A 21,465-nucleotide genomic window follows, 5' to 3' on the forward strand; every position below is an offset into this window, starting at 1 on the left:
CAGCCCCAGCCCCAGCCCCCACGTGCAGCACCCCCACACTCACCAGGCCCTGGTTGATGAAATACTCAGCGAAGTACACAAGCACCAGGGGCAGCAGGTATTTCAGGAGACCCTGCGGAGAGACCCCTGGGGTTAGAGGTGGAGACACCTGCCCCATGGCACCTCCCCACCTCAGGGGATCCCCCACCTGGATGCCTAGGTCGCACCCTGAGGGGATGTGAAGGGGTGGGTGGGTGTGAGGCTCAGGCTGGATGTGTGTGTGACAGGCAGAGCAGCTCCCAGCGCTAAGGGTGACCCTGGGGCTATAACCTGGGCTGGCAGGTAACACCTCTGCCCTGAACAAAGAGTAGGGAGGAGCCGAACTGGGTTTGAATCAGAGGCGGCAGTTAGAAGCTGGGAGAGGGAGCTGGAACGAGCCAGCCTGGTGAGGGGGAGCTACACCCCAGAGGGGCCCCCCTCGGGCTCCTCTCCCTAGGACGGGTTGGAATGACTGTCTCTGACTGCGGTACTGATGCTTCTGTGAGAAACTGGGCCTCTGTCGCCTCATAAAGCTCCTGTTCTGCTGAGTGAAAGCCATTCCTGGCTGCGGCCGGGGCGCAGAGCCTGGGGACCCCTGAACCTCATGACAGCTGGTGGCAGAGTGGGATGCACTGCACACGTTGATGGGCTCCCAGCAGAAGGAAGGAGACCCACAAGAGCCAGGGGAGCTGGAGGCAGAACAAAGCGATTTTTGGGAACCGTGGGGCGCTGCAGCTTTGGCCGGTGAGTCGGCACCCGAGGAACAGCCGGGAGATGGATCACACCTGACTCCCAAAGGCAGACCTTGTGGGGCCGTGCAGAGGGGTCTGACCGTGGGGAAGGCGACCAAGGCCCAGCTGATTGCCCGGCTGGAAGAGAATGACCCATCCAGGGGGCCAGATCCCGTCCCAGCAGGAAGCAGCCGGTCACCTCCTGGGAGCGTTTCGGACTCTCAGGCAGGAGCCGGGGCTGGACGCTCCCAGACGGACGCGGTGCCCACCAGGCCGCACCCCGCTAGTAGTGGTTCGTCCCAGGCGGAGCCCCCCCCGACAGAGCTGCGACGGCTGGAGATCCAGGTGCGATTACGGGAACTGGAAGACCAGGCGAGACAGAGGCAGCACGAGTGCCAAGAACGAGAGAGAGAGGCAGCGGGAGCACGAGCGGCCCATGGCAGAGATGAGACGTGAGGAGGCCCCGGCTGTGGTGAGTGGGAGGAGGGCCAGGAGGCCCGGGACCGGCAGTCACTTTGAGACACACGTGCTGGCCCCATGTAAGGACGTGGGGGACCCGGACGGTTTCTCACCTCCTTCCAGCGGGTCGGCGAGGTGCACCGGGTCCCCCCAGCCGAATGGCTCCGGCAGCTCACCCCCTGGCTGGACCAGAAGGCCGCAGAGCTGCTCAGCCAGCTGGAGGGGCTGCAGCCCTGTGACTACGAACGGGTCAGACGGGCCCTGCTGCAGACTTTCAGGCTGACCTCCGGGACGCACAGGAAGAAGTTCCAGGAGGTGCAGAAGAGGCCAGAGGAGACCTGCTTAGACCTGGCCTCCCGCCTGTGCAATACGACCGCAAGTGGGCGTTCGGAACGGGGGCCCAGACCGCAGACGACCTGGTTAAGCCGATGGCCCTGGAACGGTTCTATGGAGTGTGTCTGCCCGACCTGAGCATGTGGCTCAAGGACGGGAAGCCGGAGGACACCCACGGAGCAGGGAAGCTGGCTGATGAGTTCACAAACAGCCGGGCCAGGTGTGAAAGGGAGTCCCGGAGAGATCGATTCCTGGCTGTACGGCAGAGGGGATCACCTCTTGGGCGAGCCCAGGAAAGAAGGGCCGGGCACCCACCCCCCACAGGGCCAGCCAGAGCCTGGACAGAGCAGCTGGCCCGAGGGACACAGCAAGACCCGGGCTGTTATCGTTGTGGGTGGAAGGGGCATAGACAGGCCCGTCCCCAAGTTCCCAGCAGGTTGAGCAGACCGGGGGCTCTTGTGGTCAACTTGGTGGACTCCCAGAAGCCAGAGGGGCTGGCAGCCAGGGTTGTGGGGCTGAGAGTGTGCCCTCAGCTTGGGACAAGCCAGCCCCGAAGACTAGGTCCTGAGGGGGCCCAAATCTGCAGGGGTCAGTTTACAGAGTGGGGTGGCACTGCCTCCACGGAGCAAGTGTCTCACACTCCTCGAGGTGGCTGCAAGAAAGGCCACGGGGTTCTGGGACACAGGTGTGGACATGATGCTGGCACCGGACCAGACAATGCCCAATTCCCACCTAACCGAAATGGGAATCGACAGGACCCCTTTCAATCTGATTAGCTTCTATGAGGAGGTGACTGGCTCTGTGGACACGGGGAAGTCAGTGGATGTGATACACCTTGACTTCAGTAAAGCCTTTGATACAGTCTGCCACAAAATTCTTGCCCACAAGTTGAGGAGGTATGGATTGGATACACGGACTGTAAGACGGATAGAAAACTGGCTTGATGGCCAGGTCCAACTGGATTGCACCTCAGCAAGTTTGCGGATGACACAAAACTTGAAGGAGAAATAGATACGTTGGAGGGTAGAGAGAGAATCCAGAGTGACCTGGATAAATTGGAGGATTGGGCCAAAAGAAATCTGATGAGATTCAACAAGGAGAAGTGCAGAGCCCCGCACCTGGGGCGGAAGAATCCCAAGCAGTGTTACAGGCTGGGGACCGACTGGTGAAACAGCAGTGCGGTGGAAAGAGACCTAGGGATCATGGTGGGTGAAAGGCTGGATGTAAATAAACAGTGCACTCTTGATGCCAAGAAGACCAAAGAGATATTAGGGTGCATTAGGAGGAGCATTTTGAGCAGATCTAGACAAGAGGTTGTTCCCCTCTATTTCGCACTGGTGAGGCCACATCTGGAGTACTGCATCCAGTTTTGGGCCCCCCAGTATAAAAAGGATGTGGATTTGCTGGAGCAGGTTCAGCAAAGGACAATGAAAATGATTAAGGGGCTGGAGCACAAGACCTATGAGGAGAGGCTGAGGGATTTGGGTTTGTTTAGTTTACGGAAGAGCAGACTGAGGGGTGATTTAACAGCAGCCTTCAACTTCCTGCAGGGGAGCTCTAAAGAGGATGGAGGGACATTGCTCTCAGTAGTGTCAGACGGCAGAACAAGGCGCAATGGTCTGAAGCTGAAGAGGGCGAGAAGTAGGTTGGATATTACAAAAAACTACTTCACCAGGAGGGTGGTGAGGCACTGGAATGCGTTACTTAGAGAGGTGGTGGATTCTCCATCTCTCGAGCTTCTTAAGTCCTGGTTTGACATTGTCATGGCTGAGATGACTTAGCTGGGTTTGATCCTGCTTGGGGCAGGGGGCTGGAATCGAGCACCTCTTGAGGTCTCTTCCAGCTCTGTGATTCTATGATTCTATGACCCCTGGACTTGCTAAGAGGAGAGCGTGAGGGGACGGCCTCTCCCAAAGGGGAGTTGGTGGTGGAGTACATATGGCCTTCCGGGAAAAGCTCACCGAGCTCATGGGCCTGACCAGGGAGAACCTGTCCAGGGCCCAAAGGAAGCAAAAGGTCTGGTATGACCATAACGCCCAGGCCTGAGCCTATGCCACCAGGGACTGAGTGATGGTTCTCATACCCATGTGGCGGAACAAGCTGCAAGCTGCCTGGGATGGCCCCTTCAGGGTCGTCAAACAGATAAATCATAGAATCACAGAACACTAGGACTGGAAGGGACCTCGAGAGGCCATCGAGTCCAGCCCCCTGCCCCAATGGCAGGACCAAGTACTGTCTAAACCATCCCTGACAGACGTCTATCTAACCTGTTCTAAAATATCTCCAGCGATGGAGATTCCACAACCTCCCTTGACAATTTATTCCACTGTTTGACCATCCTGACAGTTAGGAACTTTTTCCTAATGTCCAACCTAAACCTCCCTTGCTGCAGTTTAAGCCCATTGCCTCTTGTTCTATCCTCAGAGGCCAAGAAGAACAAGTTTTCTCCCTCCTCCTTATGACACCCTTTTAGATACCTGAAAACCACTACCATGTCTCCCCTCAATCTTCTCTTTTCCAAACTAAACAAGCCCAGTTCTTTCAGCCTTTCTTCATAGGTCACATTCTCCAGACCTTTAGTCATTCTTGTTGCTCTTTTGTGGACCCTCTCTAATTTCTCCACATCTTTCTTGAACTGCGGTGCCCAGAAATGGACACAATACTCCAGCTGTGGCCTAACCAGCGCAGAGCAGAGCAGGAGAATGACTTCTCGTGTCTTGTTCACAACACACCTGTTAATGCGTCCCACAATCATGTTTGCTTTTTTTGCAACAGCATCACACCGTTAACTCATATTTAGCCTACAGTCCACCATAACCCCTAGATCCCTTTCTGCTGTAGTCATTCCTAGACAGTCTCTCCCCATTCTGTATGTGTGAAACTGATTGTTCCTTCCCAAGTGGAGCACTTTGCATTTGTCCTTATTAAACTTCATCCTGTTTACCTCAGACCATTTCTCCAGTTTATCCAGATCATTTTGAATTATGACCCTATCCTGCAAAGCAGTTGCAACCCCTCCCAGCTTGGTATCATCCGCAAACTTAATAAGCATACTTTCTATGCCAATATCTAAATCGTTGATGCAGACATTGAACAGAACCGGTCCTAACACAGACCCCTGCAGAACCCCACTTGTTATGCTTTTCCAGCAGGATTGAAAACCATTAAGAACTACTCTCTGGGTACGGTTATCCAGCTAGTTATGCACCCACCTTATAGTAGCCTCATCTAAATTGTATTTGCCTAGTTTTTTTATAAGAATATCATGTGAGACCGAATCAAATACTTTACTAAAGTCTAGGTAGACCTCATCTACCGCTTCTGCCCTATCCAGAGGCAACTGGTGGTTGCCCAAAAGTACCGGCGCAGGTTGCTGTACCTAGCCCATGATATCCCACTCACAGGACACCAGGGGATCCACCGCACCAGGGAAAGGTTGTTACAGAACTTTTTCTGGCCGGGGGTCTTTGCAGCTGTCCGTCCATATTGCCTGTCCTGCGATCCCTGCCAGAGGGTGGGGAAGACCCGGGACAAGGGGAAAGTTACCCTGAAGCCACTGCCCATCATAGAGGAGCCTTTCCAGAAAGTGGCCATGGACATAGCAGAGCCCTGCAGTAAGGGGACCTGTCCTGGGAAGAAATATATCTTGGTGGTGGTAGATTTTGCCACGTGATACCCAGAAGCAGGGGCCCTAACCTCTATCGAAGCTGACACTGTGGCGGATGCACTGCTGTCCATTTTCAGCAGAGTGGGGTTCCCCAAGGAGGTCCTCATGGATCAGGGGTCCAACTTCATGTCAGTTCTGCTGCAAAACTTGTGGGAAAAGTGTGGGGTTCGGCACACCTGGGCCACAGCCTACCACCCACAGACCAATGGGCTGGTGGAGAGGTTCAGTAGAACTCTGAAGCAGATGCTGAGAACCTTCATAAATCAGCACCCCCCAGGACTGGGACAAGTACTTACCCCACCTGCTGTTTGCATACAGGGAGGTGCCCCAGGAAGCCACGGGGTTCTCCCCGTTTGACCTGCTGTACGGAAGGAGGGTACGGGGACCCCTGGACTTGCTCAGAGAAGAGTGGGAGGGGACGGCCTCTCCTGAAGGGGAGTCGAGTGGTACAGTATGTACTGACCTTCCCAAAAAAATCACCGAGCTCATGGGCCTGGCCAGGGAGAACCTCTCCATGGCCCAGAGGAAGCAAAAGGTCTGGTATGACCGTAACGCCAGGGCCCAAGCCTATGCCACCGGGGATCAAGTGATGGTCCTTGTACCTGTGCGGCGGAACAAGCTGCAAGCGGCCTGAGATAGGCCCTTCAAGGTCATCAAACAGCTGAATGAGGTGAATTATGTGGTGAAACTGTCAAACCGGGCCCACAGCAACCGGGTCTATCATGTGAACATGATGAAACCTTACTGGGACAGACAGAACTTGGTGCTGGCCATGTGCAGACACTGGGAGGGGCAGGGGGATGATCCCTTGGTGGATTTGCTCACAAGGACTGGAGCCGGCTCCTTGCTGGAGTCTATTCCCCTCTCAGACCAGCTGACCCCTGCCCAGCAGACGGAGATCAAGGAGGTGCTGCATTCGCACCAACAGCTGTTCTCGGACAGACCCGGACGCACTGACCTGGCTGTCCACCGAATAGAGACGGGCACCCACGCCCCTATCAAGTGTGTGCCATTCAGAGCCACAGGGAGGACGGCTCAGGACATAGAGCGGGAGGCTGAAGACATGCTGGCTCTGGGGGTGATCCAACCCTCCTCCAGCCCCTGGGCCTCTCCCGTGGTGTTAGTCCCTAAAAAAGATGGGTCTGTTCGGTTTTGTGTGGACTATCGCAAGCTTAACGCCATCACTGTATTGGACGCCTACCCCATGCCCAGGCCTGATCACCTTTTAGACAAGCTGGGGGGAGCCCGTTACCTCACCACCATAGACCTTACCAAGGGGGACTGGCAAGTGCCATTAGATCAAGATGCCCGGCTCAAGTCGGCTTTCATCACCCCTGTGGGGCTCTACGAGTTCCTGGTCCTGCCCTTCGGCCTCAAGGGGGCACCCGCTACCTTCCAGCGTCTGGTGGACCAGCTACCGAAAGGGATGGAGAGCTTTGCCCTGGCTTACATGGACGACATTTGCATCTTCAGCCAGATGTGGGAGGACCATGTGTCCCAGGTCAAGCAGGTGCTGGACCGACTCCAGAAGGCCGGGCTGACTATCAAGGCAGGGGAAGTGCAAGGTGGGGATGGCTGAGGTGACCTACCTGGGCCACAAGGTGGGCAGCGGCTGCTTAAAGCCAGAGCCAGCTAAAGTGGAGGCTGTCAGAAATTGGCCCACACCCCAGACTAAGAAGCAGGTCCAGGCCTTCATTGGGATGGTGGGGTACTACCGGAGGTTTGTGCCCCACTTTAGCTCCGTCGCAGCCCCCCTCACGGAGCTGCGTAAAAAGGGAAAGCCTGACAAGGTGGTCTGGAAAGAGCAGTGCCAAGAGACCCTCTGCGTGCTGAAGGAGGCTCTGGTCAGGGCCCCAGTGCTGGCAAATCCAGACTTCAACAAACCCTTCCTGGTGTTCACCGACGCCTCAGACGTGGGGCTGGGGGCGGTGCTAATGCAAGTGAATGACAAAGGGGAGAAACACCCCGTCGTGTACCTGAGCAAGAAGCTGCTGCCCCGGGAGCAGAACTACGCGGCCATAGAGAAGGAATGTCTGGCCATGGTGTGGGCGCTGGGGAAGCTGCAGCCGTACCTGCTTGGACGGCGTTTCACCGTGTACACCGATCACTCACCCCTGACCTGGCTGCATCACATGAAAGGGGCCAACGCCAAGCTCCTGCGGTGGAGTCTGCTCCTGCAGGACTATGACATGGAGCTGGTCCATGTGAAGGGGAACAACAACACCACAGCCGATGCCCTGTCACGCAGGGAGGGCCCCGAACTTCCCCAGGTCACTGGCTGAGTGACCCCGCTCAGTTCAGTCTGGAAGGGGAGAGAGATGTGATAGAGTGGGGGGAGTGCAGGTGTGAGTCGGGCTGAATGCGAGAGGCAAGCAGAGCAGCTCCCAGTGGCTAAGGATGACCGTGGGGCTACAACTGACAGGTAACACCTCTGCCCGGCCTTCTGGAGTCGGTCCAGCACCCGCTTGACCTGGGACACATGGTCCTCCCACGTCTGGCTGAAGATGAAATGTCGTCCATGTACGCCAGGGCAAAGCTCTCCATCCCTTTCAGTAGCTGGTCCACCAGACACTGGAAGGTAGCGGGTGCCCCTTCCCTGCCTGGCTCCAGAGCCACCAGCCTGTGAGATCTGGTTTTTGGGGGACCCCTTTCTCCCAAGGTTGACCCCTGTGGCTTCTGTGGTTTTGGTTGGGTACGTACCCCCGCACCTGGGGAGAGCACCCCTCGTTTTCTTTGGCTACGGGTCAAGACCTGGGCACGAGGGCATTCACTTGGGCAGTTCTCCAGATCACGCCCCATCAGTGCACGCCCACCTCCTTGGGGCCTTCCTTGTCCCCCCATTTCAGGTGCACCCTCGCCATGGGCACCTTGAAAAGGGTCCCATCAATTCCTGTTACCATCAGGTGAGAATCGGGTATCATGCGGCCCGGTGCCACCACCCCGGGTCGGGCCAGCGTCACGTCAGCGCCTGTGTCCCAGAACCCCGTGACCTTTTTCCCATCTACCTCGAGGTGTTTGAGACACTTGCTCCACAGAGGCAGTGCCGCCCCCACTCTGTAAACTGACCTCTGAGCATTTGGTCCCCCTGAGGAGCTGGTCTGTGGGGCGGACTCGGCCCAATCCGAGTGCCCATTGTCAGCACCACCCGCCTTGGCCGCCAGCCCCTCTGGCTTCTGGGACCCCACCCAGTTGACTCCATGACCCCCCAGCCTGCTCAACCTGTCTGGGAGCCTGGGGCACTGGGCTGCTCTATGCCCCTTTCGCCCACAGCAATAACAGCCTGGGTCTTGTTGTGTCCCTCGGGCCGGCTGCTCTGTCCAGGCTCTGCTTGGCTCTCTGGGGGGTGGGTGCCCGGCCCGTTTCCTGGGCTTGCCCCAGAGGTGGTCCCCTCTGTCGTACAGCTGGGAACCGGTCTCTCTGAGATTCTCGGTCTCTCCGGGACTCCCTCTCCCTCCGGGACTCCCCCTCCCTCCGGGACTCCCTCTCTTTGTGGGGCTCACTTTCAAACACAGCCCGGCTGTTTGTGAAGTCATCAGCCAGTTTCCCTGCATTGTGTGAATCCCCAGGCCTCCGGTCCACGAGCCACACCCTCAGGTCAGGTGCGCACATCTCGTAGAATCGTTCCAGGACCGTCAGCTCGACCAGGTCCTCTACGGACTGGACTCCCATTCCGAACGCCCACTTCTGGTAGTATTGCTTCAGGCGGGCGGTTGTATCTACGTGGGTTTCCTCTGGCCTCTTCTGCGCCTCCTGGAACAACTACTTGTACATCTCCGGAGTCAGCCCGAACTTATGCAGCAGGGCCTGTTTGAACCGTTCATAGTCCCCAGGCTGCAGCCCCTCCAGCTGGCTGAGCACCGCTGCGGCCTTCAGGTGGGGGAACCTCATGCAACTCACAGGCTCGCTCAAAGGCGGTAAGGAACTCGTTCATGTCCCCTGGGTCCTGACACTGGGCCAGCACACGCGTCTCCAAGTGACTGGCCACCCCGAGCCGCCTGGCCCTCTCCCCGCTTACCGCAGCTGGGGCCTCTTGGCGTCTCGCCTCCGCCATGGCCCGCTCATGCTCCCGCTCTTTCACCTCCCGCTCTCTCTCTGGTGGCTGGTGCTCGTGCTTACGCTCTCTCACCTGTTCCTGGGCTTCAAGTTCCTTTAATCGCATGTCAAGCTCCAGCCGTCGCAGCTCTGCGGCGGGGAACTCTGCCCGCGATGGACCACCGCTAGCTGAGCACGACCTGGCGGGCACCGTGTGTGTCTGACGGCGTCGAGCCCCTGCTCCTGTCGGAGAATCCGAAACGCTTCCCGAGGGTGACCGGCCACTTTCTGCCGGGACAGGCTCTGCCCCCCCGGATCCGTCACTCTCTTCCAGCTGGGCAATCAGCTGGGCCTTGGTCGCCTTCCCCACGGTCAGGCCCCTCTCTCTGCACAGCCCCACTAACTCTGCCTCCAGGAATCGGGTATAATCCATCTCCCCGCTGTCTCCTGGGTTATCCAGTCACCAGCAGCAGCTGCAGGAATCGCTCTGTTCCCCCTCCGGCTCTTGTGAGGCTCCTTCCTTCTGCGCTCAGTCAGCCACCGCTGGAGCTCATCCGTGGGTGCAGTGCATCCCACTTCTGACACCAGTGTGATGGGGTTCAGGGGTCCCCAAGCTCTGCCCCCCGTCTGCAGGCAGGAGTGACTCTCACTCAGCAGGTAGAACAGGAGGTTTATTAGGTGACAGATGCCCAGTTTCTCACAGAAGCAACAGCACAGCAGCCAGAGACAGTCCTTCCAACCCGTCCTGGGGAGAGGAGCCCGAGAGGTGCCCCTCTGGGGTGTAGCTTCCCCCTCGCCAGGGTGGCTCTTTCCAGCTCCCTGTCCCCCCAAGCCTGTAACTGCCACCTCCAATTCAAACCCAGCTCGGCTCCTCCCTCCTCTTTGTTCAGGGCTGAGGTGTTACCTGCCAGCCTAGGTTATAGCCCCAGGGTCATCCTTAGCTGCTGGGAGCTGCTCTGCCTGATGTACACACATCCAGCCTGACTCACACATGCCCTCCCCCGACTCCATCACACCCCTGACCTGGCTGCAGCACATGAAAGGGGCCAACGCCAAGCTCGTGTGGTGGAGCTGCTCCTGCAGGACTACGACATGGAGGTGGTACGTGTCAAGGGGAGCAACAACACCACAGCCGATGCCCTGTCACGCAGGGAGGGCCCCAAACTTCCTCAGGTCACTGGCTAAGTGACCCCCCTCAGTTCGGTCAGGAAGCGGGGAGAGATGTGATGGAGTGGGAGGAACGGGGCGCATGTGAGACTCAGGCTGGATGTGTGTGTGACAAGCAGAGCAGCTCTCAGCGGCTAAGGATGACCCTGGGGCTATAACCTCGGCTGGCAGGTAACACCTCTGCCCTGAGCACAGAGCAGGGAGGAGCCGAGCTGGGTTTGAATGGGAGGCGGCAGTTAGAGGCTGGTGGGGAGAGGGAGCTGGGAGCAGCCAGCCTGAGGAGGGGGAAAGCTACACCCCAGAGGGGCCCCCCTCGGGCTCCTCTCCCCAGGACGGGTTGGAATGACTGTCTCTGCCGGCTGCACTGACACCTCTGTGCTGAGCTGGGCTCTGTCGCCTCATGAACTCCCTGTTCTACCTGCTGAGTGAGTCACTCCTGCCTGGGTCCGGCTCCCTGCCCTGTCTCTCGGCCGCACTGCAGGGCTAGGGAAATCGCTGATCCCCCTCGGTACACATTTGCGAGCTCCACCCCACCACCCAGCGGGGGGACCCTGGGGTCCAAGGTCTAGCCCAGGCACGCCCTGCCCCGCGCCCCTCCACCGTTAGTGCGCATGGCCCTGTCCCGCCCCCTGCGTCCCCCTACCTTTACAATCCGCCCCTTGGTCTGCAGCGTCAGTTCTGTGCCCCCACCACCTGCCAGGGACAGACATCAGCCGGGCCCCACAGCCCCAGTGCATGGAGAGCTGGCTGGCGAGCACAGCGCCCACGGACGGCGGCGTGTCCCTGGGGCGCTGAACTTCCGCGCACGCCGCCCTGCACAGAGCAAAACTTATCCCGCCCCACCAGAAACCCTCAGCGGGGCCCTGCCCCTGGCCCCATCTCCGGCCCCCAGCCAGCAGGCGTCCCTGGGGCGCTGAACTTCCGCGCACGCCGCCCTGCAGAGAGCAAAACTTATCCCGCCCCACCAGAAACCCTCAGCGGGGCCCTGCCCCTGCCCTTACCCTGCTCTGCCGGGGGCCCACCCAGGAGGGGCTCCTGCTGCCCAGCGTCGTCCCTCCAGCTCCACCGTGGCAGCCCAGAGGGCGGCACCAGCAGGAAGTAATAGCTGGGGGCAGACAAAGGCAGGGGAAAGATTGTGGGGGGTCAGCTACAAAGTCCCCTGGCCCCTCCCACTCACAACCCCCAATGGGCCATCGGCCCCTCCCACTTCACGGAATCCGAACAGCCCTTCCCCCCCTCCCCCCGTCCCCCAACAGCCCTTCCCCCTCCCACAGACCCCCCCCCGGCTCCTCCCCCACTCACAGACCGCCCCCGCCGCACAGCCCCTCACCTGAGCAGCATGGCCAGGGGCACACACAGCATGAGCAGCAGGGTGTGACGGGGGCTGAGCCCGGCCAGCGTCAGCCCCAGGTACGACAGCGCCCCCAGCAGCCCAGCGCCCCCAGTGCCTGACGACCAGTATGACACCGCCGCGCTGCGGGGAGAGGGGGAGAGCGGGGAGCAGGCAGGCACCACTCCGAGACCCCCGCCCCGGGCAGCCCCCCCATTGGCCACCCAAGACCCCCGCCCTGATCGGCGCCGACAAACCCCAGAGACCCCCCTGAGACTCCCGCCCCAGGCAGCCCCCCCGACAGCCCCCCAAGACCCCCGCCCTGATTGGCACCAACAAACCCCAGAGACCCCCCCAAAAGACCCTCGCCTCAGGCAGCCCCCCCGAAACACCCACCCTGATCAGCACCGACAAACCCCAGAGACCCGCCCTCCCTCAAGACCCCTGCCCTGGGCAGCCCGTCCGACAACCCCCCGCCGACCCCCGCCCCGGGGAGCCCCCCCAACGGCCCCCCCCCAAGACCCCTGCCCCGGGCAGCCCCCCCAACGACCCTCCAGAAACCACCACCCTGATCAGCGCCAACAAACCCCAGAGACCCCCCACAAGACCCCCGCCCCAGGCAGCCCCCCCAACAACTCCCCCCGAGACCCTCACCCTGGTCAGCGCCAACAAACCCCAGAGACCCCCCCCGAGACCCCTGCCTCAAGCAGCCCCCCGATGACCCCCCCAGAGATCTCCCGAGACCCCCGCCCCCTGCAGCACCCTGCACCCCTGCCCTCAGCCCCAAGGGCCCCTCGCCAAGTACCTGGGGTAGAAGGCCGTGAGTGCCAGGAAAGAGATCTCCCCCAGCCCCGAGGAGATGCTGGCCAGGACCACCCCTGGGGGTGACACAGCGCTTACCCACACTGCACCTGTGCCCCCTCCCCCACCTGGAACAGCGCTTACCCACAATGCACCTGTGCCCCCTCCCCCACCTGGAACAGCGCTTACCCACACTGCACCTGTGCCCCCTCCCCCACCTGGAACAGCGCTTACCCACACTGCACCTGTGCCCCCTCCCCCACCTGGAACAGCGCTTACCCACAATGCACCTGTTCCCCCTTCCCCACCTGGAACAGCACTTACCCACAATGCACCTGTGCCCCCTGACCTGGAACAGCGCTTACCCACAATGCACCTGTGCCCCCTCCCCCACCTGGAACAGCGCTTACCCACACTGCACCTGTGCCCCCTGACCTGGAACAGCGCTTACCCACACTGCACCTGTGCCCCCTCCCCCACCTGGAACAGCGCTTACCCACACTGCACCTGTGCCCCCTGACCTGGAACAGCGCTTACCCACAATGCACCTGTGCCCCCTCCCCCACCTGGAACAGCGCTTACCCACACTGCACCTGTGCCCCCTGACCTGGAACAGCGCTTACCCACAATGCACCTGTGACCCCCCCTCCAACCTGGAACAGCGCTTACCCACAATGCACCTGTGCCCCCTCCCCCACCTGGAACAGCGCTTACCCACACTGCACCTGTGCCCCCTGACCTGGAACAGCGCTTACCCACAATGCACCTGTTCCCCCTCCCCCACCTGGAACAGCGCTTACCCACAATGCACCTGTGGCCCCGCCCACACCTGGAACAGCGCTTACCCACAATGCACCTGTGGGCCCCCCCCCACCTGGAACAGCGCTTACCCACAATGCACCTGGGGCCCTGCTTTGTGCCCCCCCAGTCCCCAGCAGCCCCCGCCCCCGCCCCTGCGGTGCTGACCGGCAATGCTCATGCCCACGGTGGTGGAGAAGGCGACCAGCAGGAAGCTGCCACCAGCACAGAGGATGCACAGCGCCACCCGCAGGCTGTGGGGAGAGACGGGTCAGCCAGGGACACGCCGACCCCCCCAACCCTCCACGGGCACCTCCACCCACCCACCCACCAACCCCCGGGGCTCTCCATGGGCCCCCCCGACCCCCCCGGGCCCCCCCAGATCTGCAGGGGCACCCCCACCCCCCCGGGCCTCCCGACGCCTGGGGCTCTCCATGGGCCCCCCAACCCCCCCGACCCCCCCGGCTCTCCACGGGCCCCCCAATCCCCCCAACCCTCCACAGGCATCCCCACCCGCCCTGGGCCCCCCGATCCCCCGAACCCTCCATGGGCACCCCCACTCGCCCTGGGCCCCCCACAGCTCTCCAGGGGCACCCCCACCGACCCTGGGCCCCCTGAATCTCCACAGGCACCCCCACCCGCCCTGGGACCCCTGACACCCCCGACCCTCCACGGGCACCCCCATCCACCCTGGGCCCCCCGACACCCAATCCCTGGGGCTCTCCATGGGCACCCCCACCCGCCCTGGGCCCCCTGACACCCCCAACCCCCGTGGCTCTCCACGGGCACCCCCAGCTGCCCTGGGCCCCCTGACACCCCAATGCCTGCAGGCTGGGGATCTGTCAGGTCAGCCGGGTGCACGCCAACCCCCATGGGCTGCAGGGACACAGCAGCAGCCCCCCACTGGCCAGGACCACCCAGCCCGCACTCCCCAAGGAAACCTCTCTCTGTGCCCCCTCCCCCGCAGCCCCAGCACTCACCTGTAGGGCAGGTAGTGGATGTAGAAGGGGGCACTGAATTTGATGACCAGGGTGGGCAGGATGTCGGCCAGGAGCACAGCCTGCAGGGACAATTACCCCTGTGGGTGTGGGGTGTGCGGGGGGGCGTGTGACAGGCCGAGCAGTTCCCCACACCTGGGTGCCCCCGAACCGCAGCTGGCAGGTGACACCCCTGTCTGGGTACAGGGTGGGGAGGAGCCTGGCTGGGTTGAATCGGAGGCGGCAGTTGGAAGGTGGGGGAGGCTGGAAAGCAGCCGGCCTGTGCCAGGGAGAGGGGAGAGGAAGGGGGTTCGTCCCCAGATGGGCTCCCCTTGGGTTCCCCTCCCCAGGACGGGTTGGACAGACTCCGCCGGCTGCACTGACCCCTCTGCACTGCGCTGCGTCTGTTGCCTCAAACTCCTGTTCTCCTGCTGAGAGTCACTCCTGGCTGCGGCCGGGGAGCGGAGCCTGGGGCCCCCGAACCCCAGCGGGGGGCGGTGAGAGATGGGCCCAGCCCTGCCCCCCGCACACCCCGCAGCACTTACCCCGGTGGAGATGGGGTTGCAGTCATAGCGGGAGGCGTTGGATGAGTTCCCACTGGGGGGCCACTCTGGGGGGATCTGGGAGCAGGAGACATGGAGGTTGGGGCAGAAGTTGCAGATTCTCCCCACCCACAATGCCCTGGCACAGGGACCCTTTGCAAAGCGACCCCTCCACCGCCCAGGCAGACCCATTCCCCCAAAGGGCCATGGCACCAATCCCCTCGGCCTGCAGCACCCCACCAAGGCTGTCCCACACACTAAGCCCTCCACACCCCTCCCCCAGCCTGCCTCCCCCACCCTGAGCTGTCCTTTGCACGATCGTCTGCACGAGGATCTCCCCCCAGTGCTCTTGCAACCCCTGGGCACAGCCCTGGTGCCAGGCCCCCAAGGCAGCGCTGGGCAGGGGGACACACCAGTCCCCACCCCTGCGCCCCCACCTGGCTGGTCCCATTCGTGTGCAGAACCCGCTGCTGACTCAGGATGTCGTGAGCCGCACTCAGCATGACCACATAGGCAAAGTTATTGCACAGTCCCAGCAGCCTGTGGGGAGAGGAGAGGGGGTGTGAGAACCCAGGCCCCAGCTGGGCACAAGGGCAGGTTGCAGGAGATGGGGGGCAGGAGAACCCAGGCCCCAGCTGGGCGCGAGGGCAGGTAGCAGTGGGGAGGGGGAATGAGAACCCAGGTCCCAGCTGGGCGCGAGGGCAGGTGGCGGGGGGGGAGAACCCAGGCCCCAGCTGGGCGCGAGGGCAGGTGGGGCGGGGGGAGAGAACCCAGGTCCCAGCTGGGCGCGAGGGCAGGTGCGGGGGGAGAACCCAGGCCCCAGCTGGGCATGAGGGCAGGTTGCAGGGAGTGGGGGGCGGGAGAACCCAGGCCCCAGCTGGGCGTGAGAGCAGATTGCCAGGGGTCGGGGGTGGGTGTGAGAACCCAGACCCAGCTGGGCACGAGGGCAGGTTGGCGGGGGTGGGGGGCGGGCGTGAGAACCCAGGCCCCAGCTGGGCACGAGGGCAGGTTGGCGGGGGGCGGGCGTGAGAACCCAGGTCCCAGCTGGGCGCGAGGGCAGGTTGCAGGGGGTGGGGGGCAGGAGAACCCAGGCCCCAGCTCGGTGTGGGCACAGCACAAGGACAGAGGGCTCTGCACAGCTTGAGCTGCTGCTCACAAACGGGGCAGAACTAGTGGACAGAACACAAGTGGGTGGCAACCTGGGCTGCAGCGCCCAGAGATGGTGGATTGCAGGACCCTGACAAGAGGAAGGAAGGGGAGCAGTAAAATACAGATCCTTGATTTCAGAAGAGCCGACGTCGACTCCCTGAGAGAACGGATGGGCGGATCCCCTGGGGAGCTCACAGGAAGGGGAAAGGAGTTCAGAACTGGCGGTATTTAAAGAAGTCTTATTGAAGGCACAGGAACAAACCATCCTGATGCCCAGTAAGAGAAGCAAGTATGGTAGGCAACCAGCTTGGCTTACCAGGGAAATCCTTCACGAGCTCAGACTCAGAAGGGATGCTTATAAGAAGGGGAAACCTGGACAGTTGACGACGGAGGAGTATAAATAGGCGACTGGAGAACGCCAGGCAGTAATCAGGAAAGTGAAAGCACATTTGGAACTGCAGCTAGAAAGGAATGTGAAGGGCAACAAGAAGGGTGTCTACAGGCAGGTTAACAAGAAGAGGGTGACCGTGGATGGGGTGGGGCTGCTACGGGATGAGGGAAGTAACCGGGTGACAGATGATGTGATAAAGGCTGGAGCACTCAATGTGTTTTTTGCCTCAGTCTTCATGGACAAGGTCAGCTCCCAGACGACTGCACTAGACAATGCAGGAGGGAAGGATGGGGGCAGCCCTCAGTGGGGAAAGAACAGGTTAAGAGCTCGTTAGAAAAGCTGGACGCGGACAAATCCAGGGGTCTGGAGTTAATGCACCCGAGGGTACTGAGGGAATTGGCCGATGCCATTGCCGAGCCTTTGGCTATTAACTTTGAACACTCGCGGAGAACGGGAGAGGTCCCGGATGACTGGCAGCAGGGAAACGTAGCGCCCGTCTTTAAAAGAGGAATGAAGGACAATCCAGGAAACTCTATGGACCGGTCAGCCTCACCTCAGTCCCTGGGAAAATCACGGAGGGGATCCTCAAGGAACCCATTCTGGAGCACTTGGAAGAGGGCGAGTCCTGCCTGACCAGACCGATTAGCTTCTATGAGGAGGTAACAGGCTCTGTGGACGTGGGGAAGTCAGTGGCTGTGATATACCTTGACTTCAGCAAGGCTTTTGATAAGGTCTCCCACAACATTCTTGTCCATAAGTTAAGGAAATATGGATTGGATCCTAGGACTATAAGATGGATAGAAAGCTGGCTTGAGGGTCAGGCCCAACGGGTAGTGGTCGATAGCTCAGTGTCTGGATGGCGGTCGGTTGCAAGCGCAGCGCCGCAAGGCTCGGTTCTGGGGCCGGTGTTCTTCAACATCTTCCTGAATGACCTGGCTGAGGGACTGGGTTGCACCTCAGCAGGTCTGCAGAGGACACTAAGTGGGGTGGGAATGCAGGTGTGCAGAGGGATGGGAGGGTTTGGGCACAGGCGTGCGAAGGCGAGTGCGTGTGTGCGCCTGCCGGGGCAGGGGAACATGAGGGTGTGTGCAGGCGAAAGCTTGGGTGTGTGAGGGGGTGTGTGTACATGTCTGGCGGCATGTGCGTGTGTGGGGGGGCATGCACATGAGTGTGCATGTGTAAAAACATGGGTGCAGGTGAGGGTGTGTGCATGTGTGAGGGTGTGCAAAAGCGTGCAAAGACATGCACACGTGAGGGAGCGGGCATGTAAGAGAGTGGGTGGGTGTGCAAGGGCATGCACATGTGTGCCTGTGAGGGAGTGAGTATGTGACAGCAGGGGTGGGCATGTGATGGCGTGCACGTGGGCAGGTGTCAGGGCGTGTGCGGGCGTGCACATGTGAACATGTGAGGGCGTGCACATGGGCAGGTGTCAGGGCGTGCGAGGGCGTGCACATGTGAACATGTGAGGGCGTGCACACGCGCAGGTGTGAGGGTGTGCACATGTGAGGGCGTGCACACGCGCAGGTGTGAGGGCGTGCAAGGGTGTGCACAAGGCAGTCACCCGCCTGTGCCGGGCACACCCAAACGGTGGATGCTCCTCAGGTGGGCAGCGGGCAGGGTGTCCCGGCGTGCACCGGGGCGGGCGGGGGCTGGGGGCGCTGTCCCGGCATGCACCGGGGCGGGCGGGAGCCGCTCACCAGAAGGCAGCGAAGTTCCTCCAGGAGGGGGCGCGGGTGGGCGGCGGCGGCAGCGGCGGCTCCGCACCTGCGGCGGGAGAACGAGTCAGGGGCGGCTGCGCCTTGTGCGGGGCGCGCGCGTGCCTCAGTTTCCCCGCCGGCCCGGGGGCGGGGTCTCCCGGGGGCACTCACCGTCCATGGCCGCGGCGCGCTGGGGGTCCCGCCCCAGCCTGTCCCCTTGAGAGGCGCCGGTAGCGCCGAGGCGGGTCACATGATCCCTTTGCAGCACGTGACTTTGCCTCCTGTGCGCCCGGAAGCGGTGGTGGACACGCCAACAGTCATGATGGCCGCCGCCTGACTTCTGATACCGCCAGTCCTCAACATGGCCGCCGCCGGCCTCGCTCACTCACGTGACTGCTCGCGCCTGCCAGTCCCCAACATGGCCGCCGCCGGCCTCGCTCACTCACGTGACTGCTCGCGCCTGCCAGTCCCCAACATGGCCGCCGCCGGCCTCGCTCACTCACGTGACTGCTCGCGCCTGCCAGTCCGCAACATGGCCGCCTGCGGCCCATTTCGGTCAGGTGATGGGGTGAGATGGGGCTCAGCAGGAGCCCCCCCCACCCTCTGTGAGCCACACTCGTACACGTACACACACGTACACATACACACAGGCGCACACATGTACACACGCACATACACATGCACACGTACACCCACGTACACATACACGCAGGCGCACACATGTACACACGCACATACACACACGCACACGTACACCCACGTACACATACACACAGGCGCACACACGTACACACGCGCACACACACGTATCCCCCCCACAGCGCAGGCCCACACAGGTGGTGTCACCCAGCCGGACTTTTATACTGGGGCTGGAAGCCATGTTAGTGCCCAGTGTGGCTGTTGGCCCCAACGATTGTGCGGAGCTGTAGGAGGTGTCTAACGAAAGTTGATGGTGCCCTGAATCTGTACAAGCTGCTTGTGTGTCTGTCAGTTCTGCGGGCAGAGTTACAGAGTTTGCCTACGGGGCTGTGTTAGGAAACCACTCAGTGCCGAGCTGCACAAGAGCAGGTGTGAGCTCAGCCCCGCCAGGACACTGGGCTGAACAAGAAGGGGGCACCAGGTGCTCAGACAGTCGAATCCACAGTCCAGGTGCTCAGGACGGGTCAATGGCTGCGGTCCACGGGTCAGGGGACCTGGCCTGAGCCAAAGGGAAAAGTCCAGCTCAGAAATCTGAGGCTGTCTCCTGGTGTTGGTCCAACGGCACTTTGCCACCGCAGCCCACCTGGGTCAGGTGGGGGCACACCCTCGAGGGGCTGTGGGAAGAAGAAAGGGCTTTGTCCCGGACAGAGAAAGAACTCGGACGCAGCACAAGAGGTCGACAATGGTGTGGATGTAGCAGGGTCCATCTCGGACCCTTTGTCTTGTGGTCTCCCAGGGTCCCTGTCCACATGGGCCCCAGCGGCCGGATCTGCGATGTGCCGGGGCTGAATCTGGGTAGCCTGGAACGGACTTTAGAGACGCTCAAGAATCAGCACGTGGCATCGCTGGCTGCGTCGGTAGCTGTGACTGATGCCTGTGACGTGTCGCTTTAACCCTTCTTCTCCCCAGCCCTGTTCTTCCCTTTGTGCTAGGAAATCTTTGGATATGAGATCTCGACCTCTGGCTTTGCTGTGGTTCTTTGGGTCAGACCCAAGTCGATATTGATTAGGGCTGGGGCTGGGGCTGGGCCCTGTGGGGTCTGGAAGAATCTGTGTGGTACGGGGTGAAGTACGCTTAAGAGCCTCTCACCAGAGTTAGTGGGTGGCTGGGCTGGGCTGGTGCAGCGGCTGGGCAGTCTGTGGGTTGCTCGTGTGGCTTCTGGCTGCCCAGCGGGGCTGGCAGAGGTGCTGTGGAGGCGGATTGGATTTGTCGTAGTAAGAAGGAAATCCCAGCCTGGGCTGTAAGTAGCCCGGATTTTAGGCAAAGGTACCTGGAGTGATTTCTCTAGGTGGGCCCAGAAACCCCGTCCTAGTGCAGTGGTGTAGTCATGCTGGGATCCACAGACTCTGGTCAGCTGAGCTTGGGATCAGGACGCCACGCTGCTCTAAATTTGCGTTTGGGGTTTTGAGAGACTGTTGCTTGAAGTGCAGTCGCCGTGCGTCTGCAGCTCCATCGGGACCCAAGTCAGGAAGGCCCCAGGAGCCTGTGCAGTGAAAGGGAAAATGCCTTTAGAAACAGCGCTGCCAACCAGGGGCTGAGAGATTCACCACTGGAAGGGACCTGCCGATGGCAGAGCAGCCCTCGCTAATGCTGGGAACCCAGAGACAGAGCAGAAAAAGCGAATGCTTGGAAGGGGCAGATGAACTGAGCTTTCTGTGTAAGAGGCCGAAATGGATGCCTGAGGCAGGGAGAGTTGAGAGTGAGACCCAGTTGGCTCACGCCTGTCTGGTGAAGGAAATGGAGGCGAACCTGAGGTTGGTGGAGCAGAGGCAGCCCCCCGAGAGCCCACCCCCTCGAGACAAGCAAACCAAAGTTGGGAAAAGGTGTGCCCCATTTACCAGGAGAACGAGGACACAGCGGAGTTCCGGTCTGCGTGGGAAGGCCTCTGCATGGTGAGCCGAGTCCCAGAGGAGCAGCAAATGCCTGTCCTGCTGATCAGACTGACAGGAAGAGCCTGGGAAGTGTTAACGAACTCAGGGAACAGGAAGCACTGGAGTCCTGGACCTTGAACGATGCTGTACTGAGGAGATTCAGGGTCACTCCTGAGCCCTACAGGGCTAAATCTGGGAGGTTTAGGATGTCGGGTGGCTGGACCTGTGTGGAATGTGCTCACAGGCTGATGGGTGTGTTAAGAAATGGGCTCTGGGGGCCCAGGCAGATGGGAGGTTTGAGAAACTGCTGGATCTCATCACTTTGGAGTAGTTCCTGACCCTGTCAGGGCAGCCATTTGTGACAGGGAGCCTGAGTCTGTCCTGCGGGCTGCGGCGTTTGCAGATGCCCACACCCAGAACAGGGCTCGAGAAGGACACCGGCCCCATGGGAAGAGCAATCACCACCTTTCCCCACCCAACAGGAAGAAAGGGGGGTTTAAGAACAGCCCTGGGCCTGACTCGGGCTGGGGAACCCCTGGGAACCCCAAGAATTAGCCAGGCTAAGTGCTACAACCGTGGGAGAATGGGCCACACGAGGCTGAACTGCCCAGGCCTGAAGGGCAGCCCAAGGCCAGTGGACCCAAACTCCATGATAAGCACAAACTCCATCACCCTGAGCCCCCAGCCAGGCCTGGTGGGACCCAGTGAGGCCACCCAGCATTCAGCTGCAGGTGACGTGGTGGCTCATGCTAATCCTGTGGTCTCCCCCGCTGGGTCAGGTCCGAGGCGTGCAAAGGGAGCCC

General features: G+C 61.0%; 1 protein-coding gene across 2 annotated transcripts in view; it reads right to left on the bottom strand.

The window, feature by feature from the left end:
• Positions 1–18,352, bottom strand: part of CLN3 (CLN3 lysosomal/endosomal transmembrane protein, battenin) — a 29,098-nt gene extending 10,746 nt beyond the window's left edge. Inside the window, exons 1-11 of one of the 2 annotated variants that reach the window (XM_074998484.1) lie at positions 18,264–18,352; positions 18,093–18,159; positions 15,293–15,395; positions 14,859–14,933; positions 14,317–14,396; positions 13,505–13,590; positions 12,543–12,615; positions 11,738–11,881; positions 11,409–11,512; positions 11,051–11,100; positions 44–112 (exon numbers count right to left, since the gene is read on the bottom strand). In XM_074998484.1, the coding sequence (XP_074854585.1) occupies positions 44–112; positions 11,051–11,100; positions 11,409–11,512; positions 11,738–11,881; positions 12,543–12,615; positions 13,505–13,590; positions 14,317–14,396; positions 14,859–14,933; positions 15,293–15,395; positions 18,093–18,159; positions 18,264–18,270 (858 nt within the window). In that variant the 5' untranslated portion in view covers positions 18,271–18,352. Of the gene's footprint in view, positions 1–43; positions 113–11,050; positions 11,101–11,408; positions 11,513–11,737; positions 11,882–12,542; positions 12,616–13,504; positions 13,591–14,316; positions 14,397–14,858; positions 14,934–15,292; positions 15,396–16,948; positions 17,009–18,092; positions 18,160–18,263 lie in introns of those variants that run through there. The other variant, XM_074998486.1, reaches the window with a different exon arrangement.
• Between the last annotated feature and the right edge of the window lie 3,113 nt (positions 18,353–21,465).

This window comes from Carettochelys insculpta, chromosome 6 (genome assembly GCF_033958435.1).
Source record: "Carettochelys insculpta isolate YL-2023 chromosome 6, ASM3395843v1, whole genome shotgun sequence".
Lineage (NCBI taxonomy): Eukaryota > Metazoa > Chordata > Testudines > Carettochelyidae > Carettochelys > Carettochelys insculpta.